This window comes from Trachymyrmex septentrionalis, unplaced genomic scaffold (genome assembly GCF_001594115.1).
Source record: "Trachymyrmex septentrionalis isolate Tsep2-gDNA-1 unplaced genomic scaffold, Tsep1.0 scaffold103, whole genome shotgun sequence".
Lineage (NCBI taxonomy): Eukaryota > Metazoa > Arthropoda > Insecta > Hymenoptera > Formicidae > Trachymyrmex > Trachymyrmex septentrionalis.
Genome location: NW_017304155.1, coordinates 362,062 through 380,565, shown reverse-complemented (window position 1 = coordinate 380,565; position 18,504 = coordinate 362,062). Strand labels below are relative to the sequence as shown.

General features: G+C 31.0%; 1 protein-coding gene across 7 annotated transcripts in view; it reads left to right on the top strand.

Moving 5' to 3' along the window:
* LOC108757169 (afadin) overlaps nucleotides 1-18,504 on the top strand; it is a 170,220-nt gene that overhangs the window by 27,148 nt on the left and 124,568 nt on the right. For 6 of the 7 annotated variants that reach the window (XM_018501593.1, XM_018501616.1, XM_018501601.1 and 3 more), the window contains exon 1: nucleotides 12,463-12,545. The exons of the other annotated variant lie outside the window; for it this stretch is intronic. In XM_018501593.1, the coding sequence (XP_018357095.1) occupies nucleotides 12,529-12,545 (17 nt within the window). In that variant the 5' untranslated portion in view covers nucleotides 12,463-12,528. Of the gene's footprint in view, nucleotides 1-12,462; nucleotides 12,546-18,504 lie in introns of those variants that run through there. 7 annotated transcript variants of the gene reach the window in all.

Below are 18,504 nucleotides of genomic sequence, written 5' to 3'. Positions count from 1 at the left end.
CCAGAGGATCTATCTAGCATCTCACAGTGTCGCTCGAAAAATAGATGTCACTTGACAAATACTAGTGACCCTTACACAGATTATGTACAATATTATGTTATACATATATCTCGTCAAAGAACACAAAAAAGTATTCTTTGACGAGATATAATATAATACGAATCTCTTAATATAAATCTCAATATTTCTGGATTAAAAATCCTGATAAATACTGATAATATTCACCTGATAATACTAATGCTTGTTTGTAACAATGTACAGAGGGGCAAAAATCGAAAAACGCGTGCAATAGTTGCAAAAATAAAATATTTTTTCTATTTTGAAAGATTTTATTACTATTGTATGATATATTATTTAATATAATCTTTAATAATATAATATAGTTTTTAAGTTCCAAATTATTTCATTCTATCTTTTATTCAGTGTTAAACATGAATTATTTTATATGTATCATTTCAAAGCTCACAAACATGTTAAATTTTCAATTATTTGTTTCATAAGAAATTTACATTATTTTTTACTATTATTTGTACTTAAAAGACTTATCAGAATGCTCTTTAAATTGTGTATAGATTACTTAATTAATTACATTAACTATTTTACGGAAATATCATATTATATCTAAATTACATTATATAAATATATCTTCTACAACTTTCCGTAAGTTATACAATTTCTGCTATGTATTGCCGTCTTAAAACTTGTCAAAATCTTTAATATAAATGTAATTCTAGCCTTCTCTTTAAAAAACTTTTTGCGGATGTAATAATAGTATTGCAAAATGTGTGATATTACGTTTTAACTAGTGTCGTTATCCATACATTCAAACTAACGCTGTTTCTATATTTTACATATAAAATAATTCATGTTTAACACTGAATAAAGGATAGAATGAAATAATTTGGAACTTAAAAACTATATTATTAAATGATATATCATACAACAGTAATAACAATAAAATACTTCAAAATAAAAAAAAATATTATTTCATTTTTGCGACTTTTGCACGCGTTTTTTGCACCATTGTGCAATGTAGTATTAACTTTAATACAAATTTTTAAAAAAAGATATAAAGTTAAACTTGGTATAGCACTTGAAGAAGTGATAAAAATAGGCAAAAGTGCATTAGTTTCTGTTCTTTGAATACCGATGTGAATTTTTGCCCAAGGCGGAAACATGAAAAGTGCAAATGTTTATTATCGAAGTTAATGGAGACACGCTTATAAATATGAATTATTTTTGTGAAATTATATATACTCAACAAGCATTAGAAAGTATTGAAGCTGACTATATATGCTAATACGAGATTTGTTGTATTATGCGATAACATGTAATACGAGTATACCACAGATGCACAATGGCACGTGATTTCGCAATGAATAATTCCGGAACGATCAAATGTGACAGTAGTTGAGTCAACACAGTTAATTCAAGATTAGAAAGATTCAAATGCACTTTTAAGATTTATTCTATATCTATACGTAACGCACGATAGGTAACATCTGTCACATTTTTTAATTCTCTGTTAGATAACAATGATTAAATCAGAAGACAAATAAAACTATAAAAATTATTTACAATTATTTTTCGTTGATAACATCGTCATAAACTAATAGCCAATGTCAAAATAACTGATGTATGAATTTATTTTAATTGAAGATTTTTTTATTTTTCTATCAGATATTTTTGTGGAAGGTTCTTCCTAATTTTAATTTTGAATTTAATTTGTTTTCTTCTGTAACGATTAAAAGGATGAATTTTATATAAAATATGTTTGCAATAATATTTTCTTTTTAACAAAATTGCGAAATTGTTATGATAGGAATTAAACATTCTTCAAATTTCCTTACACTGAAAATACGAACGCACTTGAAGTAAATCGAGGATGTGATTAATCCGATTCATCCTATTGTATTAGTCCAATTCAGTTCACCATTATTACTTACTATCCGATTGCGAATAGGAGATCGAAACGAACATGATGACATTCGCAGCGATCTACGTTATTATATCACTATATCAACGAGCAAATGTGCTTACTCTTTTGAATGCTCCTGTAAGGCAGGTATTATATTCACATTGACTGTTCCTCGCGTCTTACTGGTTTTCTGAAGGATTAAAATCAGGTATTACTCGTCTAAGACGGGCCATTCATCGATCGAATGAATGCATCGCTGCGTGCGTACGTGCGTGCGTATGTGCGAAGCATACATATATAGTTTGAACTTTATATGTAAAATAATAATTTTGTTGTAAAATGTAATTTTGTAATGAAGAGAGGAACAATTTTATCTTTAAACTTCGAAATATAATTCAAAGAAATCGATTTTATTCTTACTTTTGACGATATTTGCACCGTAAAGGCCATGGCACACAAAAAACTGAAGGCAGTAAGATGTAAGCAGCAAAGAAATCATTATGTTGAATTGGTTACTGTTTATCTTATGGCCTTTACCCTATGGATTCTACTGTGATTGATCAATTCGCTTACTGCTTACGTTTTACTGCTTAAATTTTTTGCCACGGCCCTAATATTAATTAACGAGTATGTGAAGCTGGCGTATCATTTCGTGTGAACTTATTAATTATGAAGAGTTTTGACTATATTTTTAATATATATAGTTCTATAGTTCTAGATCGATTAAGGTAATTCTCCGAGAAATTGACTTTTTACAGATTTTTTGAAATTTGGATATTATGTTTAAAATAATTTTATCTATATATGATTAAAATTTTAAAGACTTTAGCGCTGTCAAAATAGAGATATTCATCTTCAAAGTTTCAGCTTTTAACAGGTAAACTTCTATACAAGCCTTGCCAAAGTAACGTTTTAATACTTTGCGGCGAGAATCTAGATTAAAAAAAAAATAAATATGTAATGCAAATATTATAGGAATCTTATAAAAAAAATGGAGAGGCCTAGCGATGTCGTTTCTGAATTAAAGTAATTTAAATTTGTAAGTTGATGGAATTTTTCTTCTAGCACACCGAGCGGCGAGACAGGAACATGCTGTTGTCACATTTCAATTGTCTTTAGTGCAGATAATGTTCGTGCACACAGATACGACATTTAATAGAGGAATAAATTAGCACATAAATAGCACCGAACTATTAGCAGATCCGAACTTGACTTATGAAAGTCCAAGTTAATAGGGATGATTTTTCCGCTGTTACTTACACTTATTTTGCAAGCAAACAAATTCATAACTTGCATATTTCAAGAACAACAAATTCATATGACGCATCTCAGTATCAATTTTAAGCAACAAGTCTTTACTGATACTTTACTTTTGTTTCGCCTGCACGCTAAGTTTATCATTGTTATTTATACTTATTTTGTAAGTCAAGCCTGGAGCCGGATTACATATTTTGACCGATTTTGCCTACCATCATCTCTACTCCTTTTGTTTCATAGCATTTAAACTGCGCGCGGAGATATAGAACGATCGAATTCAGGAACGAATTAGCTGTAAACCATTTAGGACACTGTAAGGCTATAAAATTTTGAAACATTTTGCGTTCACTGTTCACAGAGTTTTATTATTATTAATATACTATATTTGGATGTTAAAAAATAAAAAATAACACTCAAAAATAGAACAGATATGTTAATTAAGTGTGTATACTGAAAAAAATATTTTTATTTCAGAAAAGTTTTAATTGATTAAAAAAAATATTTTAAATATTAAATATTTTAAATAAATATTACATTATATTATATTATATTTCTCTTAAATCAGTTAAAATTTTAAAATTAAGATATATTTTTCAGTGTACACACACTAATTTAATATATCTGTTTTATTTTGAAGTGTTATTTTTGATATTCTAATAGCTAAATAATATTAATAATAATAATAATACAACTCTGTAAAGTGAACGCGAGGCAATGTGTTTTGAAATCCTATAGCCCTACAGTGCCCTTTAAAGTTAATATCATCCCTGAACTCGATCATTCTATGTCTTTGCGTGCAATCTAAATACTATGAAATAAAAAGAGTAAGGTTGACGGTAGGTAAAATCGGTCGAAATGTGCAACCCGGTTCCAGGCCTGTCGTAGGTAATGGATTCAAAACTAGAATATTTTGACAGCAACAAATTAGCAATAAATTCCTGCGTTATTTTTACATAGATTAGCTTTGTTATATGTATATTGTTCCGTTTTTTTTCAACTTCATCTTGTTTTAGTGATACATTATTAAAAAAAAACCGACAGCGCAATAAATTTTTTTTGGCAACTTTTTAGCAACAAATGAGCAACAAATAAAAATGTTAGAATTGATTCTGCTCACTTTGTTCCACTAACTTATAAGACATGAAAAAATCATTAAAATTTGAAAATAAATAACACTGTTTACTGTCAGAACTCTTTCTAGAACTCATCTAGAACTATATATCTTTTAAAATTCTACAAGAACCTGTGACCAAAACTTGCGTAAGACAAAGTGAGTGCTGCGTGAACCTGCGTGTCTCAGTTTGTTTTTTCGCTTTAAAGAGCAGAATTATTAATTTAATCGATCTAGAATTATAAAACTATTGAAAATACAGCCAGAACTCTCAATAATTAATGAGTTTCTACGAAGTGATATGCTAGCTTCACATACACTTCATTTATGAATTAACGATTCAGAAACATCTTTTTTAAAATAATGTATGCTTCGATATACTACGGACATTTCCTATGAGTTATTAGTGATTATTGCTTCTTATTCAATGGTGCAGCCTTATGCTAGTAATACCCGAGTATTGTTGCTCGAATGGGAATTAGTTTGGAGATTTCGAGTCAACGATTTCTAAGTCTCTTATGCGAATATTTTTTCGATGTCACGTTATGAACTTTTCGATGCACCGCTGACTAACAATAAGCACGACAAGAATGATATTACACACGACAAGAATGATATTACGCACGACAATTACACGCACCATCGAGTCCGATGATGCTAATTAGAATCCAACGGAAATTTCGGTTTCGATTAGTTTTGATAAAAAAGCGGAATTTCCATTTTAATCGAAATTAAGAAAAAATTTTAGTAAGTAAATCGAAAAGTGCAATGCACCAGTGAGAATTCGAGAAACTATATGTTATCGGCTAATTGACGCTATAAACTACGCTATCTCTTCCTTATCTTTTTTTATTCGTCAAGTCGCCATATGTCTAATGCCTGAAATTTCTTATAATTTAAGGAATAATAAGATATTAATAAAATTTTATTTTTAAAAGAGTACATAAATTCACATATTTTGATATTTTCAGATGGTTTTCTGAAAATCATATGGTGTTTGAAAATTTATCAAAAAATTTCAGTTTCGTCCGAAATTGAGTAAAAACTGAATATTCGTCTCCGGTTTCAGCCGTAAGTAAAAAAGTGGTTTTGGTCGGATTAATACTAATACTCGTATAGAACATTTGATATCTGAGAACGGTTTTTAAATTTCTTTCCTGCATTATTGTGAGACTGGAACACGATGCAATCGAGATTTAAACACGAGAGGAATTTAGAGAAATCTCTTCAAATCTCTCCGATTTTGAACGGACCATAAAGTTTCCGCTGTTGAAGCTGATCTATAAATAAAATAATTTACAAGTACAATTCGAGAAGTATGTGATTTGGAAAAATAGTTTTCGATTAGTCAAGATATTTATATTGATATTGATTTATCAATTTGATATCGAAATGCTATTTCTTAATGGTTGGAAAGAGTGAAACGATTTTTCTTCTATTAGAATTTTAGGTAATTATTTAGATTAAGGGACACTCCGCCGATGACTTTGACCTCGATATATGTTGTTAAGATCAGGAGTGACCTCTGACAGGTTTTAGGTGGCGGTCATTAAAAAGTTATTAACGAAAAAAATTCAACTATATAACACGAGAATTCCCTACCTTAAAATATATTTGCTATTCGTGCACTGTAGGGGGGAGGGATGAGAATCGAAGGTAAAAGTCGTGCGCCCCCAAGCAGGGAGGGGGCGGAGAGGGATGAAAGTCGCTTCGGATTTTAACCCGAAGCAACTCTCACCCCATCTCCTGCTTGGGGGCGCATGACTTTTACCTTCGACTCTCCCTCCTTTACAGTGCACGAATAGTAAACATATTTTAAAGTAAGGAATTCTCGTGTTATATAGTTGAACTTTTTTGTTAATAACTTTTTAATGAAGGACGACCGCTACTTAAAACCTGTCGGAGATCATTCAGGGCCATGATCTTGACAACATATGTCAAGGTTAAAGTCATCGGCGGGGTGTCCCTTAATCTAAATAATTACCAAATAAAATTCGATAATTATTTAGATGTTATCAGCGGAGTGTCCCTTAATCTAAATAATTATTTTTTATTTTACCTTGTATCAATATCTAAAATTAGATATCAGAATAATTATATTTTGAATTAAAATGTTTATTAAATTTGACACAAAGTTTTTTGACGCGTAATGCTTTGTTAACTGTCGCATTACGAAAATTATAGAATAAATCATGTAATTATATAATTTACAATGCCTTTTTTGTTTTTAATTGATTACAGCTTAAAAAGTATCAATATCTTTAATATTTAACAAAATAAAAAGGCTTTAAAAAACATAAATTCAATTATACAGGGTGTCCTATTCATCACCGGTCGATTTGAATTTCGCGCTATTTTTAAAACGATGCCGAATCTAAGATCGTGATACGCCTGAATAATTTGCACGCGTTCTTTCACCGTGTACTTTTCTATGATTAATTTCCCATCTAGATGACATATTATATGTGAAGTTTGAGGTTAATTGGTTTGACGTTTTAAAAATAGCGAAATTCAAATCGACCGGTGATGAATGGGATACCCTGTATAATAATAAGAGCTATTCGATCCGCGTTAGTTGTCAATGCGAATTAGGTACAAAGATTGATAAACAATTAACAATTATTTAAATTCCAAACATTTTGATTCTTACTGTTATCTTCAGTGGATATATTTAGAAATACATAAGCATGGGCTGACATAGTTACATGTGATATAGCCGAGTAAACATTATTCCTCTTTGTACATCCAAAACTTAAAGATATGTGCATTGTGCATTCTTACAAAATATAAGAGCCATGACATTTAGGCAAAAAACTTAAGGCAGTAAGACGTAAGCAGGAAATCAACATGTTGGATTGGCTATTGCTTTACGGACTCTACTGTAATTGTCAATTTGCTTATTGCTTACGTTTTACTGCTTATGTTTTACTGCTTAAGGGCTAAGGCAGAGAATGAGATGTAACAACGTAGTTGTGATGGGATAAGATAGAGAAAAATATCGCAGTTGTGACTGATCGAAAACTTTCGGAAACCGAAGCACATTTTCGACCAGTCACAACTGCGACTTATGTTTTTCTTTCTCTTATCCCATCTTATGACTACGAGTACGTCTATCTTATGACTACTTACATCCGTTCTCTGCGTTAAATTTTTTTGTGTGCCATGGTCTTAAGCTTCATAATTGTAGGTCATCAAACTCGAGGACATATCCACTACTACAGCATTATATAATATGAACAATTGACTATTTGGTAATGTCCATGTCATGTTAAAATATAAAAATATCCGACTATAAAGCTCATAAATAAGCTTAAAGGCATGCTAGATGGAAAAGTAAAGGCCGTATTGATAATTTTACATATAAAAAAATTCTAACAACTGAAAGGATTTCACCGAGAGCCTATGACATATCAAAAATCCACAAAGAAAATTATCTTCTTAAGATAATTATTTTATCTATTAATAATCTATTATATAAATTAGATTGTTATTTACATAATATTATACAAAAAAGTATATCAGTATCACCAATAAAAAGAATTGACAGTAAAAATTGACAGAATTACCAAGTTATATAAAAAATAGTTATGGTCTAGTTAATAAAATTTAAAAATTCCGTTGGATAAGGAATATACATTGGCATCGTTAGATTAGATAGTTTCTTTATTTACTAATGTATCCACCAAATTAGCAATAAAATGTGTTATGAACAGATGGCATCTTTTAAATAATAATCTCTCAGTGAATTCGAAATAGCGATCAACATGGTAATATCTTCTACGTGCTTTAATAAGACTACATATAAATAAATTTTTGGTCCTTGGATTCTCCCTTATCACCTATTTTAGCTGAATTGGTGATACAGGATGTGAAGAAGATGGCCTTAGCAAGATTGTCTTTTAGACTACCGTTCTATTTTAGATATGTAGATGATATTTTGTTGGTCCGAATAAAAAATATGTTGATCACATTTTAAATATTTTTAATTTGTTACAAGAACGTTCGTTAAATTTACCATTGAAAATGACGAACGAATAAGTTTCTTGGATGTATTATTATAATAATTAGAGAAAAAAAATATAATAATTTTTTATCTATTATATTTTGTAAAGCATCATGTTCAGGTAAATATCTTAATTATAATTTGCAGCATCCAGTCATACCTAATAAACGTATTATTATTGGTACGGTAGATAAAATCATATTACGTACACACTCAAAATTTTATAAGAATTTCAAAACATTGATTGAAGTTTTATTAAATATGTTTGAACGAGATATAACCCACTGCTAATTAATGCTATTAATAAGAAATTAAAATATTACACATATTAGGAGAGTGATTTAGTTTTGACACTTTTGCAAGAGATAGCACTAATGTCAATGTTGTCAAAGACATTCAAATTGTAGCTATTGTTTCTTAATGCTTTACAGTTACTCCATGATATTTAATCATTTACTAAAAGTGCAGTAAATATTATATTTATATACCATTTAAAAAATAGAACTTCCCTAAGCATTTTTTCCAATGCATTGCTTTTGTTTTTTTAAGAAGAAAACGGCGTCTGAAGGTCATAGAATTCTGATAAATGAATGAAAATTTATATCTGAAGGTCATAAATTCTGAAAATGCCATTGCGAACTGATTGAACATTTGCATTTCGTTGATCACCAGACAAAAAAAGAAGAGTTTTTTTGTATCAAATTATTATTGGAGATAAAAAATGGGTCTACTTTAACCTAACAAAAAAAATCATGAATTGATTCAGGCCAATCAGCAACATTTACTTCGAGATGCAATATTCATGGTTCAAAGGTATTGCTTGGTATAGGATCAAGAACGTATTATATACTATGAACTGTTAAATCTGAACTGTTATCTGAAAGAAACCGCTGATTATCGATAATAATTAAACAAATTGAAGCAAGCATTAGACCAGAAACGATCTCCAATTGCGTAAACGACGCAAAGTAGTCCTTCTTTACGACAATGCTCGCGACCTCATGCTTTATCAGTGAAGCAAACGCTATTAGAGCTGGAATGGGAAGTCATACCGCACCCGTATTCTTCAAACATTGCTTCATCTGATTTTTATTTGTTCCGGTTGATGCAACATGCTCTACAGGATACACTTTCATAATTTCGATGTGCGAAAATTTGTTGAAAATTGGATCAACTTTAAAGAAGGATCTTTTTATCATCGCGGAATTCTTTTGCCAGAAAGATGAAAAAAAGTTATACAAAACGAAAGAAAATATTTTGATTAAGGTATTCATTCATTATCTATAAAAAAATTAAAAATTAAAAATTAAAAAAAAATTTTTATACAATAGCTCCGACACACGTTAATTATTATTCTATCTGTTTCAACAAGTTCTTAGTGATTAAAACCAACATAGACCTAAAAATAAAAGAAATATGTACTTAAAAATTTGAAAACGAAATTAAATATGATAAATTTGTTAATATCTTTAAAATGTTCTTTTATTCTCGTATTTAACTGCCTTTTCGTTTGACCAATATGAGGCACTACACTCTCGACAATTAATTTTGTATACCATATCATATTGAAACCTATTATCCAACTTATCTTTACTAGTAGTTATAAAGTTTATTTAATTTATGAGGTATTATAAGCTGGTTGTAAGTTGACATTTTTGGCAATCGTGATTTATGACTAATGAAAATCGTTGTATAATACATAGTAGGTATCTTCTATCTCAAGGATTTAAGTAACTATTATGGATTAAATTTATATTAATACGTAATCATTCTTTAACATTATTATATTTTAGTATGACATAGATATTACCAAATTGCTCATATAATGCTGTGATAGTGGAGCCGTATGTCCTTAAGTTTGACGATCTACAATTATGAAGTTTATATTTTGTAAAAATGCATGTATCTGTAAGTTTTGGATGTACAAAGAGGAATAATATTCACTCGGCTATATCACATTTAATTGTATTAGCTAATACAGTCCATGTTTATATATTTTTAAATATATCCACTGAAGATGATCACAGTAAACACTGACAATTATCGCGGCTCGAATAGCTCTTATTATCGTATAACTGAATCGATATTTGTTTTTTGTGTTAAGAAAAGCTATTTCACATTCTTAGCAAGATGAATGCGTTTATTTTTCGACACTTCGTACAAATTCATCTACATTCTCACACATGCAATATCACCTAAAGATTTGGGAACTATTGAAACGGTATTTGTCACGTGTATATGTGCATATAGTTAAGATCGGAGAGGGGAGAGTGAGAAAAGAAGGGAGGGGAATAGAAAGGGAAGGGGGGAGGGAGAGGGAGGGAAAGAGAGAGAGGGGTAGGGAGAAGGTGAGCAGATAGAGAAGCATATACTCTCTCTCTCTCTCTCTCTCTCTCTCTCTCTCTCTCCCTCTCTCTCTGCTACTATGACTACTACTATTATTTACTACTACTACTACTATCACCATTACTATCACCACTACCACTATTACTACTACTACTTACTACTGTTGCTATTACTACCATTACGTACGTATCCAGAGAAATTCAATATAATATACGACATTGAAATTCACAAAGCGAAACGAAATGGAACGACATGAAACAGAACGACACGGCTTGGAACGCGACCTCGGCAGGATCAGCAGGTCCAAATAAAATTGGTGACTTGTGCTTTACGACTCGCCCACGATAATTAATCGTCTGACCCAGTGAATGTAACCGGAAAAGAAAAGGATCTCCAGCCATCTTATCCTCTCGTGTGTCTTATAAACTCTCGTTTCAATCCTCGCTTTACTTTTGCTTTACCTTCATTTCACTTTCGTTTTACCTTTATTTTACCATCATTTTATCTTTGCTTTGCATTTGTTTTACCTTCGTCTTATTTGGTTTTACTTTCGTTTACCTTTATCTTACTTTTATCTTACCTTAATCTTACCTTCGTGTTGTCTTCGTTTTACTTTTGCAATACCTGACATCACGAGGATCGCCAAACGGCTCTAACGGCCAATGGGATTTTAGCCGGGAAGGCCAGAAGCAAGGTGTTTCCCTCTCCCCTTCCTTTCTTCTTTCCATTCTCTAAGCCCGATAGAGATCGCCTCGTCGACTTGTCAGTCGCTTTGCTGTACGCACGAGCGCGTGGTGATCGTCACGTGTGGAATTCCAACATTGTTGGGTGTGGCGGGTGTGAGTGCGAAACGCACTGCATACGTATGTGACGTTGATGGTGTTTTGTATCGTCGTCGTCGTCGTCGTCGGAGAGAGAGAGAGAGAGGGGGGGGAGAGAGAGAGAGAGAGAGAGAGAGAGAGAGAGAGAGAGAGAGAGAGTGTACGCGGATCTCTTCCGCCCCTCGCACCTCTTTTTTTGTGGAGCGGAAGGAAGAGGCGCGCGAGAAAAAACTGTGTTTTATGACGAAAGTGTAGATCGTAAAGTGAGAGGAAAATATTTGGGCACCTTTCTCATAAAACTAATAAACGAGTAAGGAGGAAAAATCGCGAGTCGGAATTCACTGGAAAGCAACTTTCGAAGCAGGAATTCTTTGGACGAAGATTTTTCGCGCAATAGTTCTACGAGATTGAGGAAAGCCTTTTTGTGCTTCAAAGAATTTTTATCATAACTTTTTATCATAATTCATTATTGAAGAAGATTGTTATAACTCGTTATTGAAAAGAGCAAAAATTACAGGCATGCACCCTGATGAATGCCAAAAAAAGACAGTTTCGTCTCTACATCAGAGAGATTTCTATTATTGAGAAGAACATTCTTCGTTGGCGATACTCGAGTATGCTTCTCCATTGTCTTCCTTTCGAAAAACATTCTCGACTTTGAGTCGATAAAAGATATTCTCGAAAAACATTCTCAATACACCTGGAACTTTTAAAATATATTCACAATCACACACACACACACACACACACACACACACACACACACGCACGCACGCACGCACGCACGCACGCACGCATATTTTTCTTGGAAATATTTTATCATCAAAGTCGTTTTCAAGTACAATATCACCGATTTGGTTTATTCAATAATGTAAATTATATGATTATATAATAATTGAGATCCGGAGAAAATAAATAATTTTTTTTAATTTGGTGAAAGAAGATTGTTTTTAGGAGTCTAATATTACGTGCATTTCGCGCCTAGTAAAAAAAAAAATGACGAATTGACCTTGCAAATTCGACGACGTCGATCGTTTTTTGATGCAAAGAGTGTCTCTCCTAGGCTGAAAGAATGACGGTGTCTGAAGAGTAAGTATCTAAATAATGAATAAACACAGTAGAATAATATTTTATTGCGCGTTACATATGTATATATATTGTATATATATTAGGTGTAGTAAAAAGTCATCGCGTATTTTTAAAAGACATCTATCAGTAAAAACCGCAATTACTTTCTTACCAACAATATAAATATATCTTAATAGAGTAAAGTTTCAGCTTTAAAAATCTCTTTTTTAAATTATACGATACGACAATTTTTAATGGAGTTATGAGCAATTAAAGTCAAAATAATTCTTTTATTTAATCCGCGATAACTCAGTAATCAAAAGTCGTAGGAATATTTAAAAAAAAACAATTTTGTAGGGAAAGTATCAAGCTTTCACGATATGTAATCGAAAATTTTCTCAAATTCGTTTTGGACACGTTACAAATCCACAAAGTGAGAAGAAAATTTTTCGTCTTTTTCAGCTCGTAGTTTTTGGTATGTAAAAATTATCAAACTCATATAAACTTAAAAAATGTGATAAGCTTTTAAAAGTAGAGATTTCAAGCTTTAAAACCCTTTTTTTAAATTTGAATTTCATTCATTATTGACGAAGATATTGTATATACAACTTTGAGCTAAAAAATACGCGATGACTTTTTACACCTAATATATATACATACACATAAGACTAAAACATAAACATATGACATCCATAATTTTGTTTTTAAAGGAGGAAAAAATCAGAAAGTACGCGAACTTTATTCGTATTTTCTGCAAAAATCGTCAAAACAAATTGTGATTGACAAGAGTAATGTATAAAGTAACAAACTACGATTTAAAAAATATCTGACTTTCTTAATTAGCAAGAAATACGTGGTGATATGCCATTCCATGGCTTTTTAAATGCGGGATCATGTCCGAGTGAACATCAGAACTCTCGTAGGCGATCCGTGCGAGTGTTTAGAAAGCGGAATTTAATTTCGAATAAAAAAGGTCTCTGACAAGCGTTGTCAAAGATTAAGGGGATGCTGGAGTTACGGAACGCGCATTTCGTATTTTTCCATTTATCTCGTTTTTTTTTATATTGAATAAAAAATCTTTCTCTAGAATAAAAAAAAATCGTAAATAGCTGTAGGGAACTACAAACCTGTGTGAAAAGCCAACAGAAATTTGTAAATTACAGTTTCCTGTTACCACGTATAAATGAATTCCAGTATATATCCAAACAAAAAATACTTTTTCACATTTGAATAATGTATATAAGAATATAAAGAGACCTTCAAATGATGATTTTGAAGCTTACAAAAGAAATGAATCGAAAAATACTATCTAACTGTACATAACCTGATACTCACATATTGTATAGGTTACAGCAGAGCAAGAAGTATACGTAACATTTTATTTAATGGTTTATTTAATGTATGTAATGTTTTATTTAATATATGTAATGTGTTTTCTTAATGTATGTAATGAAATTAAGAATCTGTTTTATCGATCAAGTTCGGCACTCCAGCATTCCTTTAAGAAAAAAAAAGAAAGGACAGAGATCATCGCCGTAACATCTAAATAATTGCTTTTAAGATGTAAAGCGGTCATTCTTGTTCAGTATTTATCGAGATGCGAGAGTCTTAAATGCCCGTCGATCCTTCTCTCATCTTATGGCACGTAATAGTAAGGAACGGAGAAGCGGCGCGGGAAGAGAGCAAGGGAGTAAAGGGGGAGGTAGGAGGAAGCTATGTCAGTGGAGTAAAACGTACAGTAAACAAGAGCAAAAACGATATTTTTATGCGCACTCTGAACTTGGTGATCGGATATCTGAGATACTTTTTTGAGATTTTATTTTTTTTTTGCCTTTACCATTGATCACCTCACGTGAATGAAGAGAATTGTTATGACTGTGTGCAGTCACGCGTCGCAAAGATACAAACTCCTTCGACTGCATTAATTTTCGGTACTCTTCGCATGCGCATATATAGTATAGTTGTATTGACTATAATATAACAGGCGCGCGCTACTGAGCTTTTGACATTATATATACAAATATATATCTACAGAGAGTGTCTGGAATTTAAATGTCAAAACTTCAGGAGCGTGTAAGGGATCGATAAACTAAGAAAAAACGTCCTATAGAGATATGCTCAGATATGCAATAGAGTTTTGCTTTGTTTTGGAGAAAATCATAAAAAAGACAAAACATAGTTTTATACTTTCTCATTATTTATTCACTTCCTTAATATAGATATTGTTCAAAATGTTGGTCTTTTGTAGCAATGCAAGCATTGCATCTAGTACGTGTTAGGTGCGTTCGTACATTTATATAGACCGAATATTGCCGCGCGTATACACCCGCGAGCATTTACATGTACGCGAGTGACGTCACGAGACGGCGCAAGCGCAAACAAAAAGGAAACAGCAAGGTGGTGCGTGCTCGCCTCGTGGCGGGGTCTTTCTCTGCTCGTCGCCCGAATCTGGGGGCATTCTTTTGTAAGGAAGAAATAAAGCAGGAGTGAATCGAGTGCGAGTACTTGAATCTTTGATCGCGCACCCTTCCCGTACAAACCGAGATATAACAGTACGAACAGCTCGTGTTACAGTTAAACACTAATGTAACGATATTTGCACTGCAGCCTCGATTCGATTTTTTAATTGTTCTCTTGAGTTAATTGACGACGAATAAACCTCCTGCTTTAAGACCCTCCACACAAAGAAATCCAATGGTGTCAGATCGGTGGCCAAGGTACTACTCATCCACGTCCAATCTGTCGTTGTAGAAAATGTCTGTCTTACCAAGCTCGAATAGTTCTGCTATAATGAGCGGGACACCCATCGAATTGAAACCACATTTCGATTCATTGCTGCTGGTGGATATCTTTTAAATAATCAAAGAAGTCAGTTTCCAAAAAATCTATATATCTAGCTGCATTTAATCTGTTGGGTTCCACTAGACAAAAATAAACAAAAAAAATTTTTACTTGAAACCGCAATTATAATATTATTATTGTTTTCGTGTATGATTTTAGCGACGATAATACTTTAGAGGCAGTATAAGAACGCAGCAACTACGTTTTGTCTGCAATTTTTTCCAAAAGAAAGCAAAAACGTGCATATCTCTACAGTTCAATTCTATTATTGAAACGTTGAATTACAGCATAGTAAAATGTTACAAAAACGTGATAAGAACATTTAATGTTTTTTGAAGTAATGTCCTGCCAACGTTATAATTCAATAAAATATTGAAGGACATACTCCACTTGATGTTATAAACACAAAAATTAAAAAAGTAGATAGGTAAAAAAAACGATCAAAAGAAAGATCTAATTTAAAATAATATATATAATATTTCATTTTACATCACAAATTAATATTGGATGTCATGATAGATAACATAGAATGTTTCGACTATACTAAATCTTTTTCGGCCAAATTGAATCACAAAAATTTAAAATTAATACAAAATATTTAAATGTTGGATGCACTTTAGAATAAATTATGAAGTATGTATTTATATTGCAATAAATGTTATATAAATCGTCAAAAGATATTAAAAAATTACGAAGTATATAGTAATGTTGCAAAAATTATACAAATCGTTTAAAGATATCAAGACTATTTCATCATTGAACAGCGAGAAAGAGCAGAGTCAATTAATAAACTATATAGTCAAAGGTTGATTTAAATATATCGCAATATGTATCTGTATAAAAGATAAAATCATTTATATGATAAAAGAATTGTGAAAAAACTAAGTGAAATTTAAAAACCGATTTTAATAAACATATATAGGAATCGTTAAGTCTCTCGGTATCATTTTGTAAAATAATGCCTTTTTCTCGTTCTTTAATGCAAAGCATTTCAGAAATCAATCTTTGGTAGAATTCTGTTCAGAATCCATGATTTTAACATTATTCCAATCAAAGAAATGATTGAAATTCAATATATGTTCTGAGATTACCGAGTGCTTCGACGAATCCATCTTAATATTATTAATGTGTTCTTTGATTCTCGTTTTTAATTGTCTTTTAATTTGGCCAACGTAGGATACATTACAGTCCTTGCAATTAATTTTATATACTGCATTACATTTCTATTTTTTGTCAATACTATCTTTTGGATCTTGATAATGTTATTAAGACGATTCATACTTTTGTATTCTACCACGAACAACTTTTTGTTTAAACATGATATGATAATGTTAGATAATTTATCTATAAATGGAATTATAAAAAAATCTTTTCCTTTGTTCAATCGTGTCTGTGTTATCTTCTGTATCACTGACATTGCTCAAATTCCGAATTATACTTTTCTTACTAAAAAGCTTTTTTAATCTAATATTAATTTTTCTGAAGATAATTTCCAATGGATATCCATTTTCAAGAAGCAACTTTATACATAATTCTAAATTCTCTCTATGAAATAAAAGATGAGATAATAAAATCGCTCTGTCCAGATTGTAAATCATTCCAATCTTGTAATTGATGATTAGAAAAAAACGACAAAAATCTGCCTGAAAAGATTTTTTTTTGAAACTAATTTATAAATATATTATGTCATCTTTTACAATTAACAAGATATCTAAAAAACTTAAAGTACGATTACATTCCATTTCAAAAGTAAATATTTTGAATTTGATCTGAAAGCAGCTAAAACAAATATCATCCACGATAATAAAAAGATAATTTTAAATTAAGACTATTTAATGCTTTTTTCTTTAAATCTTGCAATATTATGTCAGCTATTATAGATAACAATGGGGATCCCATTGGGGTACCAAAGGTCTGTTTGTATATCTTGTTATTAAATGTAAAATAAGTAGAAGTTAATATGAGTAATAGTGGAGATAAAGTTCTTATGGAATTTTAATATTATATTCAATTTATCTTCACCTTTTTTCTACTTACAAGGGAACACAACCAATGGTCCGATTTAAATGAGTTTTAGTATGTTGTTCTATGGAAAAAATTAAGAAATACGTATTTTTTTATATCTGCTGAGTCGCACCTTAAAGGGGTGGAAATCTCCCTTGAAAAAAATCGGTCTTTTTTTTTCGAAGCGAATATTTTCGAAATTATAAGAAATAGAAAAAATTTTCCAGAATAAAAATTGACTGACTTTAAGAGTACTTTTAGAACTATAATAACAAAAAATTTTTTAAATTATTTATTGTATACCCTCACCCTCATACCAATTTTCAAAAATGTTTTAATTTTTATATGTCGAAAATTAAAGAGTATTTTACGCTGAAAATATGTGTATTAAAATCACGAAAAATCATTTTTCAGATGTGAAAGAAATCATCTCTATATACGCGCTCCGTATATATTCGTCTCATACCGCGTTGGTTGGGCGAAATAGCGATAAAGGCAAATACCACACAATTCGTCACAGTGCAATATCAGTATAGCAATGACTATTGAAATAAATTTTTTAAATAATAATAATAATAATAATATCATAAAATAATGATTTTGTTAAATTGCTAAAATTAGTCAAATACTTTTGAAGATATATAAAAAAATGTATGAAATATTTTAGATAATTAAAAACACAGCACAAATAAAGAAATTATTACGTTTATAAAATTTATTCTTGCTTGCTGCATTCGATTTCTTTGACGTTACGAACATTGGATTGTTATCAATTATTGCTATGATTGGAGACTGCTGAGGATGGCTTGAATATAGTCGAAACGTTCTGTATATTATGTAATACATAGATACAATTGAAATATATGTGTATATGATAATTGCACCAATTACCGCGTATCAAGGCTCTTAATTGCCCGTTTTTTTATTTGTTTTAATATTTCAAAAGCCTAATTTGAATTATTCGCTTTTGTTAAAATTTATTAATTTCATTTTCATCGTAGAGCAGCTAATTCCAGTGTTCAATGTTGAATAATGTATTAATAAGACGTTCCGTCCTATTAATGCTACGCAGAAAATAGATTTCCTGACAGAAAACGGGATGTTTTTTTTTTTTAGATATGGTGTGTGTGTGTGT